This window comes from Notolepis coatsorum (assembly GCF_963971535.1).
Source record: "Notolepis coatsorum genome assembly, chromosome: 6".
Taxonomy (NCBI): Eukaryota; Metazoa; Chordata; class Actinopteri; order Aulopiformes; family Paralepididae; genus Notolepis; species Notolepis coatsorum.
In genome coordinates, this window is record NC_140170.1 from 114,252,988 (window position 1) to 114,273,078 (window position 20,091).

Here is a 20,091-nt window from a genome sequence, read left to right on the forward strand (position 1 = left end):
AAATGGGTTTTCAATAAGTCCTGTTCCAATCCTTCTTCATTATTCAAACATTTCCAGTACACTCCAAGGTCTCCAACACGAAGAACAAACTCAGCCTCTGGCTGCTTACCACTCTTGGTTTTTGGAGAGGAAGGTCTGCTCCCTTTGAGTGTCTGAGATCTCTCTCCTTTCTCCTCTGGCTATCAGGCCTGAAATACAGCTCTCTGGCATTTGATTAGTGAATTGACCCCAGGTGTGTCCACAGCTCCACACCCACGTGCCAATTGGCTGCAGAGAGTGAACAGGGAAGTAGCAGAGGGTTAATTACCTCTAGCTGGAAGGGGCATGTCCGCTCTGTCGTGTGGTGTGAGCCGCGTCTATACTTTCCGTAGCCGCATTTCTGCAGGACGCTCTCTGATTGGCCGACGTCAGTTTCTACACTGGTTAGGCTTAGGCACTCTTTCGAAGTAGGTTAAGGTTAGAGTTTGTCTTAGAGCGTGACGGCAAGTTCTTTCGACGGTTAAGCTTAGGCACTCTTTCGAAGTTGGTTAAGGTTAGAGTTTGTCTTAGAGCATGGCGATAGAACGCCAGGTAGTTTGCAGGCTGTTCGACGCGGAAATGGGCAAAGACACAGCTCGTCACGCGATTGGGCAAACATGTCAGTGGCCAATCAGAGAGCGTCAGTCAGTGGCCAATCAGAGAGCTCCCTGCAGAAATGCGGCTACGGAAAGTATAGACGCGTGTGAGCCATGGGGTTTTGTGTGTGTGTGTGTGTGTGTGTGTGTGTGTGTGTGTGTGTGTGTGTGTGTGTGTGTGTGTGTGTGTGTGTGTGTGTGTGTGTGTGTGTTCCATGCTTGCCCCACGTATGCACATGTGCACATGTGTAGACTCACTGCTGTCCTTGGCCTGTGTGTGTGACTTTGCACGGTCACACATATGCTTAGGTATGCAGTATGTCTGCACCATCCACGCCTCTCTCACCATTCATGCCTGTTTGCATATGGATGTTTATTGTCCATGTGGGGGATCACTCCCCTCTCGTTAACCATGTATGACACATAACTGCTGTAGTTGCTCCCAGGCTTGTGTGCTCGCGTGGACTCCAGTGCATTGGTGTGATCAATTCCCTCCTCTCATGATGCAGGCGGGTCTCATTCCCCTCTCATGTGTCTCCTTCCTCGTTATGAGCTTGTATCTCACTCACTCACCCTCTCGTTGCCAGTACACATGCCAGCATCTGCCATTACTAATGTGTCTCTCTCTCTCTCTCTCTCTCTCTCTCTCTCTCTCTCTCTCTCTCTCTCTCTCTCTCTCTCTCTCTCTCTCTCTCTCTCTCTCTCTCTCTCTCTCTCTCTCTCTCTCTCTCTCTCTCTTGTTGGCAGTACACATCCCACTCATTACTAATGTCTCTTTCTCTCTCTCTCAATATTTCCTCTCCTTCTTTCTTTCTTTCTTTCTTTCTTTCTTTCTTTCTTTCTTTCTTTCTTTCTTTCTTTCTTTCTTTCTTTCTTTCTTTCTTTCTTTCTTTCTTTCTTTCTTTCAGAGGGCTCTGGAGCAGCAGATGGAGTCGCACCGCGAGTCCCACAGTAAGCAGCTTGGCCGCCTGCGAGACGAGATCAATGAGAAGCAGAAGATCATTGACGAGCTCACAGAGTCAGTGTCTCATTATCATTCTCCACCTTCCCCTGACACACTCACTCCCAGACCAGGGGGTCAGTGTCTCGTTATCATTCTCCACCTTCCCCTGACACACTCACTCCCAGACCAGGGGGTCAGTGTCTCGTTATCATTCTCCACCTTCCCCTGACACACTCACTCCCAGACCAGGGGGTCAGTGTCTCATTATCATTCTCCACCTTCCCCTGAAACACATACGGCTCACACCAGGGGGTCAGTGTTGTTCAAACCTGTATTCAAGTCTCCATGCGATCATTGAGGTTGACCTCAGTTGCAATAACGTTGAGATACAGGGACACAATTTTTATACGCAAGAAGAATACGCAAGAAAAATACACAAGATAAAAAAGAGAAAGAAAGAAAGAAAGAAAGAAAGAAAGAAAGAAAGAAAGAAAGAAAGAAAGAAAGAAAGAAAGAAAGAAAGAAAGAAAGAAAGAAAGAAAGAAAGAAAGAAAGAAAGAAATACAATAATAAAGCAATTACAACAGTGATCATGGATCTAAACTGTCCAAAGGTTATCTTGTGGGTGTTTTGAAGATCGTTCCATGTGTTTGGAGCACTAGAACGAAATAGCTGTTAGCTGAAGTTCCTCTCTCACTTAGCAGCACTAACAAAGAGCTACACAGCATGTATACGGTATATGGAGAAAGTGTTAATCAGTAAATCAATCTGTATTTGTAGTTAAGGTGAAGGACTTTCCCAGGGGCAGTGCTAGCTAATGCCCAGTTCAGACTACATGATTGTAGGCCTGATTTTTCACTCACTGACAGTTAAGACAATTATGAAACTGTTCTATTGCAATGTTCGATGACCCTGCCGTGTCTCTGTTATTAGTTGTCATTCATGAAAAAGGGGAGATCTGGGAAATAGCCTACTCTACAGCCCATAACCAGAGTGCGGTTGACAAATTGGCTTTGTTCTCCACCAGGCCACGTGAGCGGATCGGCGCGGCCGAGAAATCCGCTCTTCGCTCTTTAAAGCTTGGTCCGCTCCGCTAATCGCTCATGTTGACCCCGCCCCCAAGTCGCTCCCCGCTCACCTTGAATCGAGCGCTCCCCGCGCCAGATCGCTCGGCAGATTTTAATTTTTTTTTGGAGCATGGTGTAAATTTACAGTAAATTAGCTCAAACTACAACAGTCTACACCCCCTGGGCCCCTTAACAATTGTTTGTGTAACTGAGGGGTACAATTCCCTGACTGTATTGTTAGATATGATATTTAATACCACTACCTCATGTACTTTAACTTCTGGCCACCCAGTACAAGATATAAGTATGATGAACACTTTCCCACCTGATGAAACGAATCCACACAAATGTACCAAATCGAAGGTTTAATACAGCAAAGGGTGTATACAACGATCACTTAATTACATTTATGATTTGAAATATGGAATATGCACTTTTATGGCAAATGAGTATTCGTAGGTAAATCAACATTGAATGTCCAATCTCTGGTTGCGCAGGGAGTAAGTATACAACCTGGAATATTTAGGAAACGATAGCGATGGTACTTAAATGATTATAGCTGGATACACTAAGGGGGGGGGGGGGGTCCCGCTGGTTGTAAGACAGTAGGAGGGGGGGGTTAGAGAAGCCGCTGGCGGTATCCCATCTGGCCGACGGTGTCTTGGGAGAATCCAAAGTCTTGGACACGGTGCCCACAGAACCTCGGACCGCAGACGAATACAGCTGGACCCTCTGTGGAACGGTATCTGCCGGTCCACAACGGAGAGACGTGAGGCGACCTCACGTGTAGAGCGCTGTCTCACCTGGAGTCCTCTCCGGGGGGTAATTCCAACACTCCGCAGTGTTGGCCTTTATCCATGGAATAATCAAAGCACACAAAGCATAATCCAAGCCGTGGAAGGCTCGCCGTCGTCCGGGTAGAGTAATCCAATATACAGGTCCAGTCGCTCTTGGCCCGGAGCTCCTCGGATGCAATCACCACTAGGGGTCTGACCAGCCTGGTTAAGCGTCCAGATAACGTCAGGAACGATGGGGGTACTGATAACTTTAGAACTCTAACCGAACGATGCACCATACATAAATAGACTATTATTAGCTTAATAGAATACGTCCAACTCGACGGTATAGTGCCAAACTATGACTATTCAACTATTAATCTACACGATATCTCAATGCCTATTCTGGGCCAAGTAGGCCTTACTACACCGCACGTGCGTCGTGGGGAGGCTTTGCGTCTGTCACTCTGTTGGAGGGTAAAGAACTGGACTAAAAAGAAAGTTCTACTTTACTTGCACCATATATATATGCGCTATGAACAAATAGTACCATTCGTATTTCGCCCGACATATTACTGCGCGGAACCGGGGGTTTCCACGACATGTTAGGCGGCACGATTGAACTTGGACCTAGGGGTATGGCAACCTGGCGCCAGGTTCTCGTCCAATGGTAGAATGAAACTATTATGGGCTGTTTAGTAGACTAAAGGGATATTCAATGCATATTGTACAAGGAATATACAGGGGATATCAAACGATATACAAATACAATTAAATATATATATAAATAAATATACATATTCGGTTTAATCTGATCCTTCACAACAGCCGCCCCCTAATTAGTCCCACCTAATTAGCTAAGCAGAGACAGATTAACCGCACTGTCTACCACTCAAGGTCCGCTGTAAGGGTCAGTCAACTCACAAAGTCATAGGGTCATGGTCATCATCGATAGTATCTGGGAGTCGGGGCAGTTCTATGAGCCTCGCCACGGGACGTGTGTAGGTGCGCCCTTGGACGAGTACTTCAGCTGCTCGGACCTTGCCATCGGCACCGGTGATCACTTTGCTTACGCGGCCAGCCGGCCACATAGCTCTGGGTAGTGACTGGTCAATAATCATGACGACTGTTCCTTCTGTCAAATTGTCTCTCTCTTTTACCCACTTCTGGCGGGTCTGTAGAGACGGCAGGTAGTGAAGTAGGAAGCTGCTCCAAAACTTGTCAGCTAGTACTTGGCTGTACCTCCACATTCTTCGGCCGTTCGCTTCTTCGGGCCTGTACATTGTCTGGGGTAGCGCGGGGTCCAGCCGCCCCATTAGGAGTGTGTTGGGGGTGACTGGGTCGACATCTGCTACATCACTGGAGACGTAACCGAGGGGCTTTGAGTTCAATACTCCCTCGATCTCCGTGAGGACTGTCATTAGGACTTCCTCCGCCACAGTCTGGGCTCCAAGTACGGCGTACAGGGCTGTCTTTATAGAACGTACTTCTCGTTCCCAGGTTCCACCGAAGTGGGGTGCGTTCGGGGGATTAAACTGGAAGTCAATCTGGGCTGGAGCGAGGTGGGTCTTAAGTTCTGGGCCCATAGCTTGGAAGCTCTCTCTCAGCTCTCTTTCTCCGCCTTTGAAGTTGGTCCCGTGATCAGACAACAATGTAGACGGTTTTCCTTTCCGTGATGTGAATCTCCGGAAGGCCATAAGGAATGAGTCTGTGCTCATGGTCGGAAGGAGCTCGATATGTATCGCTCTGGTGGTCATGCATTTGAATACAATACCCCACCGCTTCTCGGTGCCTCTTCCTCTCTTTATATACAACGGGCCAAAGCAGTCCATACCTGTGGAGTGGAATGGCTTGTCGCCGATTCGGAGGCGACAGGGGGGTAAGTCAGCCATCCGTGGTATGCTGGGCTGCGCGCGCCACTTACGGCAGTCTAGACAGGTTCGCTGGAAGCGCCGTACTGCTTCTCTCCCTTGCAATATCCAATAACGACGTCTGATCTCCGCGAAGACTCTCTCTGCTCCTGCGTGGTGTACATCCTCGTCGTATTTCTTTATGATCAGCTCTGTGACCTTGTGTCGGCTGTTCAAGACGATCGGGTGCTTAATGTCATCTGGTAGATCGGGGGCTCTCCGCAGGCGACCACCCACTCTGATGAGATTATGGGCGTCACTCTCTGGTGCCAGGTGAATCAGTCTGCTGTCTGATGGGATGGGGTTTCCTCCCTGTAGACAGTCTAGCTCATCGGGGAACGAGTCTCTCTGGGCTCGTTGTAGTAGAAGAAGTTCTGCTTCTTCGTAGTCAGCTGCTGACATGTCAGTGGTGGACTGAATCTCTGGGTGGTGCCGCAGGAATGTTCTTTGTTGCGCACTCTCTAGGGTAATGCAGTCATCTATGTTGGGGTCTGTGGAGGCGACAGTGCTCAGTCCACAGAACATAGGTTTCTTGTTCTCAGCCTCCTCGTTACTTGCTTCCCTCGGGGTGGGCGTAGGCCAATCTCCTTCCGGGAGCTTGAGGAATGCTGGTCCGTCACTGTAGATGTTGCGACGGGTTAGGTCATCCAGAGACATTCCCCGGGTGATGACGTCAGCTGGGTTGTGTTTGGTGTCCACATACCGCCAGCTTGCTTCTTCTGTTAAATCTTGAATCTCTGTGACTCTGACTCCCACGAAGACTTTGTATCTGCATGAATCAGACTTGATCCATGTGAGTACTGTCGTGGAATCTGACCACAAGATTGTTCTATGCACCGGAATGGTGAGTTCACGTTGGATTAACGTGGCTAGATGCGCTCCTGCGAGGGCTGCGCAGAGCTCTAGACGTGGGATAGATTGTTGCTTACGTGGGGCTATTCTTGAGCGGGCCAGGATGAAAGCAGTGTGTATCTTTCCTCCCATCTCTTGGGCACGCAAATAGGCCACCGATCCGTAGGCTACTTCGGAGGCGTCGCTGAAGACGTGTAGCTCAATCTCGCATGTCTCTGGCCTCACTGTGGATGGGAAGTAGCTCCGGCGTATATTGACACCTGGGAGTGAGCGGAGTTCCGTCTCCCACTCTCTCCATGTTGAGGCAAGGTGTGCGGGTATTGGGTCGTCCCAGCCCTGGTCCTTGTCCCATAGTGCTCGTACAATCATCTTTGCCCTGGTGGTGTAAGGTAGAATACATCCCAACGGGTCATATTGTCTGGCGAGTGTTCTGTACACACTCCGTCTGGTGGTCGGTATCGCCGCCGACCTTCCCTGCTCTGGAGCCAAGGGTTTGTGTCTATAGTGGAGCGAGTCTGTTTTGAAGCGCCAGACTAGTCCTAGTGTCATTTCTTGGGCTTCTCCTGGGATTGTCGCCATCCAGGTCTCGCTGCTGGCAGCCTTGTCCGCGGAGGAGAGGCTGCGCAATACGTGCAGGTCGCTGCTGGCCCACTGCCTGAGATCAAAGCCGCCTTTGATTAGGGAGGCGCGTAACTTGATTAGGAGAGCCTCGGCTTCTTCTTGAGTCGAGACGCTTTGTAAACAGTTGTCCTCGTAGAAACTGTTCTTCACACTGTGTTGGACCTCTTCATCTGCTGCTGGGTCCTCTGTGACGTGTTTCTGTAGTGCAAACGTAGCACAGCACGGGCTGCATGTGGTTCCGAAGGGGAGTACTTCCCACTGGTAGATGGATGGGTTCTCATCTCCGATCTTCTCTCTCCATAGGAACCCTAGCAGAGGCTTGTCCTCCTCTACTAGTCTCACCTGCAAGAACATCCCTTTGATATCCCCGCTTATAGCCACCTTGTCCTGGCGGAAGCGCAGTAGCACGCCTAGTAGGGAGGGGCCGAGTGTGGGGCCGGGCAAGAGCTCTTTATTCAGATTTTGGGATCCGATCTGGTAGCTGCAGTTAAACACAATGTGATCCTTGCCGTTGTGATGGACCTTGTGATGCGGCACGTACCATGATTCGGTCGTCTGATCGGCCTCTTTAATGTCAATCTTTGTTACGTGTCCCGCTGTGATTAGCTTCTCAATCTCAGCTCGGTACACACTCTCTTGAGCGGGGTCTTTGGCTAGGCGCCGCTCTGTGTTCAGTAGATAGCGCTCCGTGGCGTCTTTCTTTGCGTGAAAGGTGGGCATTCCCTCTCGCCTCAGGAGTGGAGTTGCGTATCTCATCACTCCGCCGACTGTGACTCTCTTTGTCCCCTGCTCGAGTAGGTTGATGGCGTAGATGTCTTCTTTAGAGCGAATATCTTTCTTTTCGTTCTTAAAGGGCATTGTCTCTAGGGTCCATAGCCTCTCGACATGCTGCAGGAGAGTGGTGTCTTCTTCTGTCGTTCTGGAGTGGAAGCAGCTAGTGGCTGCTGTTCGGTTGAGAGATTTAGCGAGGGGGCCTTGGAGGGTCCACCCTAGGCGGGTCTCGACTGCTGCAGGACAGCCTCGGGGGCCTGTATGGACCCGGTCAATCGGGACTATGAGTTCTGCATGGTCGGAGCCTATCAACAGGGTCGGGGTAGCGCCGTCTATGAGCGGGATCGGTAATTGGCGCAGGTGCACATATTTATCCATCAACTTGGTGACAGGGTAGGTGTACTGCGATAGTCCTATTTCTTGGCTGGTGAAAGCATTTGTGATCTTGTACCGTCGCTCTGGCTGCCCGTTGGCTGCGATGGTGAAGGAGACATTCTCGCCCTTTATCGTCTTTAAATCTCTTCTTATTGTCCGAATCGTCATTTCGTTCTTGCTCCCCCGCAGTCCCAACTGGGTCGCAGCGGAGGCGAGCAGAAGGGTCTTCTCTGACCCGTCATCAAGGACGGCGTAAGTGTCCATGACTTTATCTTGGTAGCTCAATGTCACACGGACTACCTTTAAGAGCACTTGGGCTCCGCTGCTGCTGGCGGGGTCAATGTACATGACACTTGCCTTGGTGCCGCTCCGTGGTGCAGGTATAGGCCGTCTTCCGTTACTATCGTGTAGTATATCTAGATGGGCTCCATCACACCGGCTGCACCTTTTCTTTAGGCGGCATTCGGCTGCCATGTGGGGCCGCGCACATCGATAACAGCGCCGGTTGGACTTTATCCATTGACTTACTTCTTCTGCATTCATCTTTGTGAATGAGTCACATTGTGACAGCCAGTGTTCTTTCTCACAGTAGGGACACGCTATCTTCCACTTCTCTTTTCTCGAGGGGGTGCTGTGACTCTTACTGCTCGGTACTGACTCTGATTGGTGCATGACAGTCACCGATCTTCTTCCATCATTTATTCTCCTGGGTCCCTCTCTGGAGCTTGGCGTGCTCCGCCCGAAGGTGTCCAGTCGTAAGCTGCTGACCTCTCTCGCCAGGAAGTCGGCCAGATCAAGGAGGGATGGCTCGGGGCCGTCGGGATCCCGGTAATCCCTCTGCCGCCTAAAGCGATCCTGTCTTGCGGGTGGCAGCTTCTCCAAAATCCTCTCGACGTTAGAGTTGGCGTATAGCTCATGCATGCCCTTCTCCCGTTGCGCTCCCAGCATCCCCACCAGGGACTGCACTTTGATTGACAGGTCGTCTAGTGAGCGATTGTCTGTGGCTGGGGGTAGGCGATCAATATGCCTTATCTCTTGGATTACGTAATCCCATATACGTCCATATCTCTGATCCAGCGCTGCAAGGGCCGCTGTGTATGGAGTCGAAGAGGTAGCATAGGCTAGCGCTATATTGTGCGCTCGCGGTACTTTCAGGTGCTTCAGTAGTATTGCATACTTGTGGTGTTCATCAGCGACATCCACCATCATTGTCTCTAAGCACATCCGGAGCTCCGTGTACTGTGCTCGACTCTCATAGGCGAAGTCTGGGAATGACGGTGTGGCATTGTATGACGCCGTGGATGGCTGATACATCGGCGAGCGTTGGGGGAGAGACCTCCTGGGCGAGTCCCCTCTTGCGCCTCGCTGTGGGCTGGTACTGGCAGGGTACCATGGCCTGCTGGTCCAGGTACTGTTCCTCGGGGCTGGTCGTGCGTCGTGCTCACCCGTGAATAGAGTCGGGGGTCTGTAGCGCAGCGCCGCGGGGGTATAGCCTGGACTGTATGGGACCTCCTGGTCCGGTGGAGTACTGTGCTGTCGTCGGGCTTGGTTCTCCTCTTCTCCCTCTTCTTCCTCTATCAGATCTTCCAGATCCTGTAATCGTTTATTTAGCTTCTCCGCAGTGTATGCCGCTCCTTCCTTGTAGCTGGGTCTCGCTTGGACCGGTATGGGAAGGGGGTCTGCGGGGGGTCTAGACTCGGTCTGTTGGTCAAGTTCAGGGTCGCTTGCTCGTTGTGGTGACGCTGCCCTTGACTGTTGTCTCGACGAGTTCCTTGAGCCCCTGGCGGAGGGAGAGGGAGTTGTCCTTTTGATCAGCTGCTCTATTAGTTGCGCTTGTAGTCTGTCGCGCTCTGCGTCTCTTTGGGCACCGGCAGCGGCGCGCTGGGCGTCGGCCCGGTCTCTTGCCATATTCTCTTCCATCTGGAAGCGTCTCATCTCCAGACGTGTGCGCTGTTCTTCGCTCCGTTGCTGCGCTTGGAGTCGGTCACGTTCGGTAGAGGCTGTCAGGCTGACGAGGAACGCCTGTTGTAGTATCCTCTCCGCTTCGCTGGGGGGAGGCGGTTGTGGAGGTGAGCCGCTCCTGCGTGAGCCGCTCCTGGGGGTACTCGTGGGGGAGTCCTGGAGCTCTAGTTCCTCGGCGCTCTCCTCCTCTTCTTCCGTGCAGAGTTCTCTCTCTGTAGGGTTGTCTTCCTCCCGGGGCTGGTCGGGGACTACTTCTTGAGTAGTGGTGGGGGGTAAAGGCATGTCAATTCCCTCCTGGTCCCCACCGTGAGCTTGGTCAGTTACATTAGGACCTACTAGGGCCTCTGTGGTCGGGGAAACCTGGTCGTTAAGGTCAGACATAATTTAACTTTCTACTTTTACCGCGTTTACCGTTTGTCGAAGGCTAGGTAGTTGACTGACAGTGTAAGCCTCTAAGTACTGAGGTGTCTGTCGTCTGCGCCGCGGGCGTTCTAGGTTAGGAGGATCGTTTCGTGGAGTGTTCATCATAGGCCATTTTGATATTAATAACACTATATTAATATTACACTAGTTACCCTCCGGCTCGAAGGACCAATTGTAACTGAGGGGTACAATTCCCTGACTGTATTGTTAGATATGATATTTAATACCACTACCTCATGTACTTTAACTTCTGGCCACCCAGTACAAGATATAAGTATGATGAACACTTTCCCACCTGATGAAACGAATCCACACAAATGTACCAAATCGAAGGTTTAATACAGCAAAGGGTGTATACAATGATCACTTAATTACATTTATGATTTGAAATATGGAATATGCACTTTTATGGCAAATGAGTATTCGTAGGTAAATCAACATTGAATGTCCAATCTCTGGTTGCGCAGGGAGTAAGTATACAACCTGGAATATTTAGGAAACGATAGCGATGGTACTTAAATGATTATAGCTGGATACACTAAGGGGGGGGGGGGTCCCGCTGGTTGTAAGACAGTAGGAGGGGGGGGTTAGAGAAGCCGCTGGCGGTATCCCATCTGGCCGACGGTGTCTTGGGAGAATCCAAAGTCTTGGACACGGTGCCCACAGAACCTCGGACCGCAGACGAATACAGCTGGACCCTCTGTGGAACGGTATCTGCCGGTCCACAACGGAGAGACGTGAGGCGACCTCACGTGTAGAGCGCCGTCTCACCTGGAGTCCTCTCCGGGGGGTAATTCCAACACTCCGCAGTGTTGGCCTTTATCCATGGAATAATCAAAGCACACAAAGCATAATCCAAGCCGTGGAAGGCTCGCCGTCGTCCGGGTAGAGTAATCCAATATACAGGTCCAGTCGCTCTTGGCCCGGAGCTCCTCGGATGCAATCACCACTAGGGGTCTGACCAGCCTGGTTAAGCGTCCAGATAACGTCAGGAACGATGGGGGTACTGATAACTTTAGAACTCTAACCGAACGATGCACCATACATAAATAGACTATTATTAGCTTAATAGAATACGTCCAACTCGACGGTATAGTGCCAAACTATGACTATTCAACTATTAATCTACACGATATCTCAATGCCTATTCTGGGCCAAGTAGGCCTTACTACACCGCACGTGCGTCGTGGGGAGGCTTTGCGTCTGTCACTCTGTTGGAGGGTAAAGAACTGGACTAAAAAGAAAGTTCTACTTTACTTGCGCCATATATATATGCGCTATGAACAAATAGTACCATTCGTATTTCGCCCGACATATTACTGCGCGGAACCGGGGGTTGCCACGACATGTTAGGCGGCACGATTGAACTTGGACCTAGGGGTATGGCAACCTGGCGCCAGGTTCTCGTCCAATGGTAGAATGAAACTATTATGGGCTGTTTAGTAGACTAAAGGGATATTCAATGCATATTGTACAAGGAATATACAGGGGATATCAAACGATATACAAATACAATTAAATATATATATAAATAAATATACATATTCGGTTTAATCTGATCCTTCACAACAGTTTGTATTGAGCCGCATTGTAATTGTACCCATTCTGCAATGTTAAATAACGTTGTTTATCCATTCACTAGCTCTATTAAGCGATGATAGGCTAGCCGAGCCACAATGCTATGGTCGCTGCCATTAACGTTAGCATGTAAGCTAACGACAACAACAATGGCGTCGATACTTTTTCTAACAGGAGTGAGTGACAAAGCCTGAACAGGATATCACAGGTTCACCGCTCACATGGCCTGTTCTCCACTAGCTTGTTATGATTGTAATGCTTTTACAATCAAATCCAAAGCGGTATTTATCACCGGAATTTGGCAATAACCGTTTCATATTCAGAATATTATCCACAATGAGAATATGGTAGGAGAATGATAGAGGAAGAGAGAGACTGACACAGAGACCAGGCAGTGCGTGTAAGACCAGGACATGAAGGTATTAAGCACACAGCCTAGAGTCACAGTGGTGATTTAGAGCCATGGTCCATGCAGTATGCATGAAGGAGCTCAGAGCGGCCTGCTTTGCATTTTTCACTCAGGGTAAAGTTCACATGTAGTTCATAGAGTCTGAGATCAATCAGCATTGAATGTAAGATTTGATGTTTTTCATTAACACTTCCAGTGCCACTGGTTAACATGGTAAAACGTGGTTGAATGCCGGCACCCACTTCAATGATAGCGTTGTGAACGCATAATCTTTGTCTTAAGTTATGGCTATGTGTCCAATCTGCCTGTCATTTATCAATGACTTGTTTGCAGTCAACATTATCTTAATCGCTTCATTTCCGTTTTATAGCATTTTGAAAAGCCCTCGTTTTCAAGGAAAATATAAAGATTCCGTGATAATCGGCATTTACTGGAATATTCTGGCATACACAAAAACGTTGTAATTTTTCGGCCTATTTATGAATCGTTTTCAAATAAACGCTAGATTATTTTTATATTATTTTTTTATTTTTTTATTTATTTTTATTTATTATTATTATAGTATATGTGTACTTATGCACGCTATAGAAGCGGGCTGAAATATCGATTCTCTCATTTCCTGATCGCACACACACACACACACACACACACACACACACACACACACACTCACACACACACACACACACACACACACACACGCATAGGGCAAATGCTGATATCTGTGAAAATAGCTCTGATTATCCTAAGACTGGTAAAATAAATTCCTTACCTCAGATCAGATGTTCTCCAAAAACATTATTCCAATTCCTGATCGCCATTCCAAATATCGATCGCGTTTATTGATTCAGCGTTGGGTACTGTAAATACATAATCCACGCGTTTTCCGGGCCAGCGATCACAATGGATTCTTCAGTTGGCTTGACGGAAAAGTAAAATGAGGAAACTGGCCCGCCCCCCCCCATCAGTCTAAACTAAAGGCGTGCAGTTACACAGGGAGAGACGATAGGGGGCGGTATCTTCCCAATCGAGCTCAGAGATAGTCTGCAACACTAACCTGAGGCTCGATTGATGAAATATGAATTCAAATCGCCAATAAAAAAAAATACGACAAACAAACGCTATATAGCGTTGCCGGCACTCAACTGGCAGCATGAACTAACGACAAAACGCGTTGCTGGCACTCAAAGTGTTAAAGGGGAACTATCTTACTATTTCTTTCACTATTTGGGCAATTTTACACAATTCCTGTGAGGCCATGGAACACATCTGTAAGGTTTTTCTCAAAAAAAGTTCATTGTTTTGTATTTCTAATCAAGTACTGTAGAGCAGCAGTTTCTGCCCTTCAAGATTCCAAGCTGTTTTTGGCTGGGCTTCGCCCATACTCGCAATGCGCTTTGAGTGACAGTCACCCACTGCACTGCACTGTCGGATACCTTTTGGGGGAGAGAGAGAGATAGAGAGGGACTAATTAATTTCGCCGCGAGGGGGGGGGGGGGGGGGGGGGGCATAATCCCACGGTACAATGCATTGGTAACTTGTTTCAAATGACAATATATACCCCTGTGAATATTATTGCATGGATCGGAATACACGTGTGCGTGTGTGCACTTCGAGTCGCGAGTCTGTGTGTCAAATGCAGGGGGAGAGACAGAGGAGAGATCGCTCCGTATGAGCCTCTCTCTCTCTCTCTCTCTCTCTCTCTCTCTCTCTCTCTCTCTCTCTCTCTCCTGTCTCTCCCTCTCTCTCTCTCTCTTTTTCTCTCTTTTGGGGAAGTGCAAGTGTCTGACAGGGAAAACCGCTTCCGCATTATTTCCACTCGCTCCGTTTTGGTCATTGTTGATTGTGGGCGGTGGCTACAACCACAGAAGGGGTTAGGTATGCAGATGAGAATTCTTACACGTACGCTAAATTCAGAATGGCTTAGTTCACTGGGGGAGGACCTTGTCTCATCCGAACTGGAGGAATGCGCAAAAATCAGAATTTGAGACATAGACAGTGTTGGTACAACCCCACATTTCTAGAAAACAATTCTAAACACTGGAAAAGGCCATTTATAAGATAGTTCCCCTTTAACCTTTTCCGCCCGTGCGGTCTGGGGCCGGACCGCAAATGACATCACGTCATAAATCAAGTTCTCCAGACGGTCTGACAAAATTATTGTTTTTTTTGTCAAACGTAATCAAGTATAAACATCATAACCATGTCACAACAGCAGTTATAATGTATATTATCATCAATATGTTAGTTTACCAACAGGTTAAAGTGTTATTAGATAGATTTTAGTTTTAGTTTGTCTGTTGATTAGTTCGAGAATGTCCGCCATTTTGAAAAGATTACCGTCTGTAATTGTAGTTTTTTTGCAGCCATTTTGAAGAGGACATCCAGAGCTTTCGATGAGCATTGGAATTTTTCAGAAATACACTTCCCACAGGCCTCTACTTCAAAAAAAAGCAAATGGGTTCTGTATGCATTTTTTTTTATATCTCTTATTACTCGGTATAATATACCACACAACTTAACGTTATTGGCATATATTGGAGCGCAGTTAGTTTGTCTCCCCTATTTTGAGGATTTAGCAACAATCAGATTTGAAATCAGTTTCAAAATGGCGTCACTCTGGCCAGAATAATAAACCTACTGTACATACAGTAGATTTTATTATCTGTTCTTATGCACGCCTGGTGATACTAAATCCAAATTGAACTATTTTTCTTTTTTTTTATATATGTGCCTAGCTGTGGATAGGAGGGACTTGTTGAGGCAATGTCAATTTTTTTTTTTTTTACATATTGTGAAAGTACAGATTCATACCTTAAAAATAAGCCATCACTTGAACATTTTGGTGGGATATTTTTCAAGCTACATCCTATGAATCATGGTGATATCAGTAAACGCATTCAGAGATGAATGGCCTTCGAACTTTGTGGAGAGGTTCACACCTGTGAGTTAATCAACTACAACCCTACCCAGAATGCATTGTATTCCATGGCCCCCCTCTCTCTATGGGGTTAACACCTTGCGTCAAGCTCCTTTGTTATGTTTATTTGTTGGAAGCCTCACATAAGCCATGTAATGTTGGGGGTCAAGGTATTGGCTGAAGGAAAGGCTACATCAAAATAAAATACTAAATAAATACTATCTGCTATACTATAATATACTATACTATGCTACTATACTCTACTATAATGTACTATATTAGTTTTAATAAAATGGGGGACCCTGATAATAAACAAGACAAATCAAGTTTCAAGATTTTATTATCATTTAAAATAACACGAGAAAAATAGGCATGATAAAAATAGACATGCTAAAGTCAATGTTCAATGTTCTGATGGCCTCTCCAGAGTGATCACCGTGGTCTTTTTGATGTAAATACATGTAGTGTGGTAGTGAAAGACACAACAACAACAACTTACTTTTAACTGTATTAACCCTTTAATCGCCGTTGACGCTGAAACACGTCATTCCCCGCCATGCTCATTCTGCCGTTGACGTTGGACAGCGTCTTTGATATCAATATTTCAAAAATCTGTGATCGAAATCATATTTCTCCCCCGGAGACATGAGATGTACTGGTGAGCCCCTATCAACTCTCTAACGGTTCAAGAGCGCCATCTGGTGGCCGATCGGCCTGATCGCCCAGGGAAGAAACAGGAAGTGGAAGCTGGTGCTCATTTCAATTTGGTCCGATCACTCGCCATAGGTCCCGGGACTCGATCTCGACACAATGGATAGCGATCCGTTGCCAATAACTCGATAAACAACATGATTTGGACGTATATACTATTATACAACCTGGAAATGGATCGGGTATTTCTACATCCCATAATAGAAAAAAATCTGTTCCACGCTCATCTCCCAACGGCGAGAGAAAGCTACGGTGAGTTTCAGCGTTATTTTTTAATGTCTTCTATACTAACTGCTCTAATGATCATATCACCCACACTAGATGAATGATATAACGTTGCCCACGGAATTATAAACGACCCCCCGCCCATCCGGTCAACATCAGATCATACGTAGTAACTTCTAGAAGTACGTGCAGTTGACATTTTTTATCTCGCGCCGATTGCTATCAAACTGTATACAATCATCAATATAATGCATTTAGGGCTATAAATCACGTTCTGGAGAAAGCTGCAGAAAACGATAAAAACATAGTTATACTTTAGACCGTATTTTAGTATGAATATGTGAATGAAAAAGTATAACGTTGCTACACCCTGAACAATAGATATAGGACTTTGAATGGGCCATGGTAATGTCAATTTAGCAATACAATTTAAAAGGTTATAGCCCTGCAAAGAAGGGGAACTTCTCCATGTTAAATAGGGCTGGCGAGGGATGGTAAATTATGAATTTAACCCTGGCGATCAAAGGGTATTAACAGATTGCAGAATGGGTACAATACAGTTTCGTCTTGTTTACATCAGGGTCCCTCATTTTCATTGGTATCACTCCGTTTCCTTATTAAATGAATTTACTTCTTATGCCATTAGGTTGCAATAAGATAGCAATAAGATAGTCAATGTTCAATGTTCAGATTCAGCGTCATCAAATCTGTGCTGAATTGCCAGCGCGCGTTTGTCTTCAGCAGCAAAGTTTACATCAGGGTCCCTCTATAAGTGAAAACAACAATAACCTCTCGCTCCGATGAAAAGCATTGGTATCACTCCGTTTCCTTATTAAATTAATTTACTTTTTAGCCATTAGGTTGCAATAAATGCACTCTAACGAAATTCGTTCGCTCATAAAATTCTAATGTGTTTTAATGGTGTTTAATTAAGTTTAAAACACGCGTTTTATGACGGCGGCCGGCCTCTTTTTTTTTTAATCTTTTTTATTTAGACACTGCGTTTGTCACAAGTTACGTTGCTTATAACTTATAACTTATAACATTAAGATAGTGTATTAACATTGTTATTCTCTCTCTAAGAAAGGAGAGCTAAGTGTGTCTGTGTGTGTTTCAACACCTCATAAGTACCGGTACTTGATACCCGGACAGGCCGCACCCAGCGAATAGCCCTCGCGTGTAGTTTTTCCACCGTATGAGAGAAAATACTTGTCGAACTATATAACAATAATTACCTCATTTACAAGTTGTATTTAAGTTTGCAAATAAGGGCAAATAAGGGAACACATTAATGACTGTTCAAAGATGTAAAAAAAAAACAAGATTTCGATTTTTTTGGATTTTCTAAAGAGCAAGACATTTTTTCACTTCCCGACATTTCTCTCTGGCCGAATCAAATCGGGTTTGGCCGCGTCGGGGCACATATATATATTTTTGGTAGGTTTTTATTGTTTTTACTACCGGGCAGTCCAGTAGAGAGAGAGAGGAAGAACGGGAGACAGAGCGGGGGGAAGACATTCGGCAAGGGATGCCGGGTTGGCCGCGTGAATATTAAAGGCAACCAACTTGTGTTCAGCTTTTCGTTCAGCGTTTCTCTGATTGGCCACACGGCCACGTGACCGCCCTAGCACACGCCCTTTTCCGCTGAGAGACGCGGCAGAAGTCGAACCAACGCGCTGGTCGAACCAGTACGTTACAGCTTACAGTTCCACACTGATGTACAGTGACACCCAGAGTTTCTAGTTACAGTAGTGACGCGTGAATCGAGATAGTCCTAACACTGTAACAGTGTTTATTATTAAGAGTCAGATAGTCCTAACAGTGTTTATAGTCCTAACACAGTGTTTATTAGTAAGAGTCAGATAGTCCTAACAGTGTTTATTATTAAGAGTCCTAACAGTGTTTATTATTAATTAACGTCATAAACGAACTACCAGATGTATTTTCTAGTTCAGCGCATTTCATAACTGTATGGGCTTTGTTTATACATGTACAGTGACGAGTGAATCTACCGTTGGTTGTTAAAAACGCGAAACATAATAATCAGTCAGCAGCGCTCCACTGCTACCGCAGCTGAACACAAGTTGGTTGGTACAGCAGGTGAACACAAGTTGGTTGGTACACAAGTTGGTTTCCCGCGCTGCCGCGCTTGCTCCTTGGATTTCATTTGGGACGTGGGACGGCTGCGCTTGCCTGCGCGTGGGGGCGGGGGGTCGCGGCCAATCAGAGAAAAGCCGAACACAAGTTGGTTGCCTTTAATATTCACGCGGGTTGGCCGCATTGCGACGCAGCGCGTTACATGGTTCGCCACTTGGGCGCCCCAAATTGAACTCTTAGCTATGCAGTTTTTAGGTATGAAGCATTTGAAAGATAAGATTTGGCACAATCCATAAATGTGCGAATTGGATATAATAAGGTAATTTATAAGCCTGCTATATAATAATATTTCAAATTGCATTGGTCCGGATGGGAGAATTCAGTACTGTATCTACAAAACCTTCTGTTTAATCATCTTCCCTTTATTCATTTCCTTAGATGTTTTGTACACATGATCTCAAGAAGGTACTGAACGAGATCAGTGGCAGTTTTTCATATCTGGTCATTTTTAGCATGGTGTTATTCACTGTCAAAAATGCAAAGAAAAATCATAATTCATATTCTCCTTTGTTTCATCACAATTTAAGCAAGCCTAGTAATAGACACAATATTTCTGACAATGGGAATACATTCACTGAGGTCCATAGATGTCCCTAGATACCAAGAACATGCAAATCGACCTTGTAGAAGTGGAGCAATATTCCATTTACTTAGGTATGTATTTTAGGCAGATTTTCAGAAAATAGGGCTCCGGGCTGCGTGTATGCTTTCTACAACGCAGTTGTGTTTCCGGGTTCCTCTGATTGGCCACTGACCTATGCTATTACGCCCCCCTTTACACTCTCGCGCTGTGAAGCGCCAGCGGGGCGATGCGGTGGTTTCTCCCCGGCTTCCGTGCGCCGCGCTGCCGCCGGCTTGACTCGGTCCAGCTCCAGCAGCAGCGGCCGTCTTCCGCCTGCGGTAATAGGTATCCTCCCTCCGAGGCGGCTCGTTCTTATTATTATCCCCCATTGTTCAGGTCGACATGGTCGCACAAACACCCGTTGGAGGAGTAGTGGGGGAGAAGAAGAGGAATATTTTTAAATAGCAAGAATTATCGACTAGCAACTCTGTGCTCGTCAGACCTGCAGCTGCTGGTACTATATGGAGAGAGAGGCACACAACAACAACAGACAGACAGCCGGTTTCAATCACTGAGCTGTCTGTCTGTTGTTGTGTGCGGCGCACGGAAGCCGGGGAGAAACCACCGCATCGCCCCGCTGGCGCTTCACAGCCCGAGAGTGTAAAGGGGGGGGCGTAATAGCATAGGTCAGTGGCCAATCAGAGGAACCCGGAAACACAACTGCGTTGTAGAAAGCATACACACCTCCGGGCTTAAGAGGTTAACGTACAGTCTCTACAATGCAGAACTGATGGACTGAGGAGGAAAGGAGACAATCCGTCATGAGACAGATTATTCATATGAAAAGATAATTTCCTAATCCTATGAAAAGGCATTTATAGAGATATACAGTATAGTGAGATGTCATTTTAACATATATTGAGATGTAATTTTATAATATATCTGCACAAGAGTTTTTACAGCTTGATTTACAGCTTGTATAGTGCTTTTCTATAAAAACCATTTGAGTCTATACTGTCTTGGGCACCGATTATTCCATAACATACGCAGTAGTCTGCCTCAGCCTATTCTCTGTGGAATACGCTCTTATATTGAAACAACATTTGTCCAAACCTTTATGGATCTTTTAGACAATGCTTGTGTCAAGGAACCTTCTTGAAAAAAGGTAATTCAACTTTAAATGTCTCGTTCTAATGTTCTGCAATACATTTGTGT

General features: G+C 46.6%; 1 protein-coding gene across 1 annotated transcript in view; it reads left to right on the forward strand.

Annotated features, from left to right (window-relative positions):
- Positions 1-20,091, forward strand: part of kif5ab (kinesin family member 5A, b) — a gene marked incomplete at both ends in the record, with an annotated part of 362,394 nt that overhangs the window by 269,926 nt on the left and 72,377 nt on the right. The window contains 1 exon segment of the mRNA XM_084315723.1: positions 1,523-1,632. Coding sequence (XP_084171849.1) covers positions 1,523-1,632 — 110 coding nt within the window.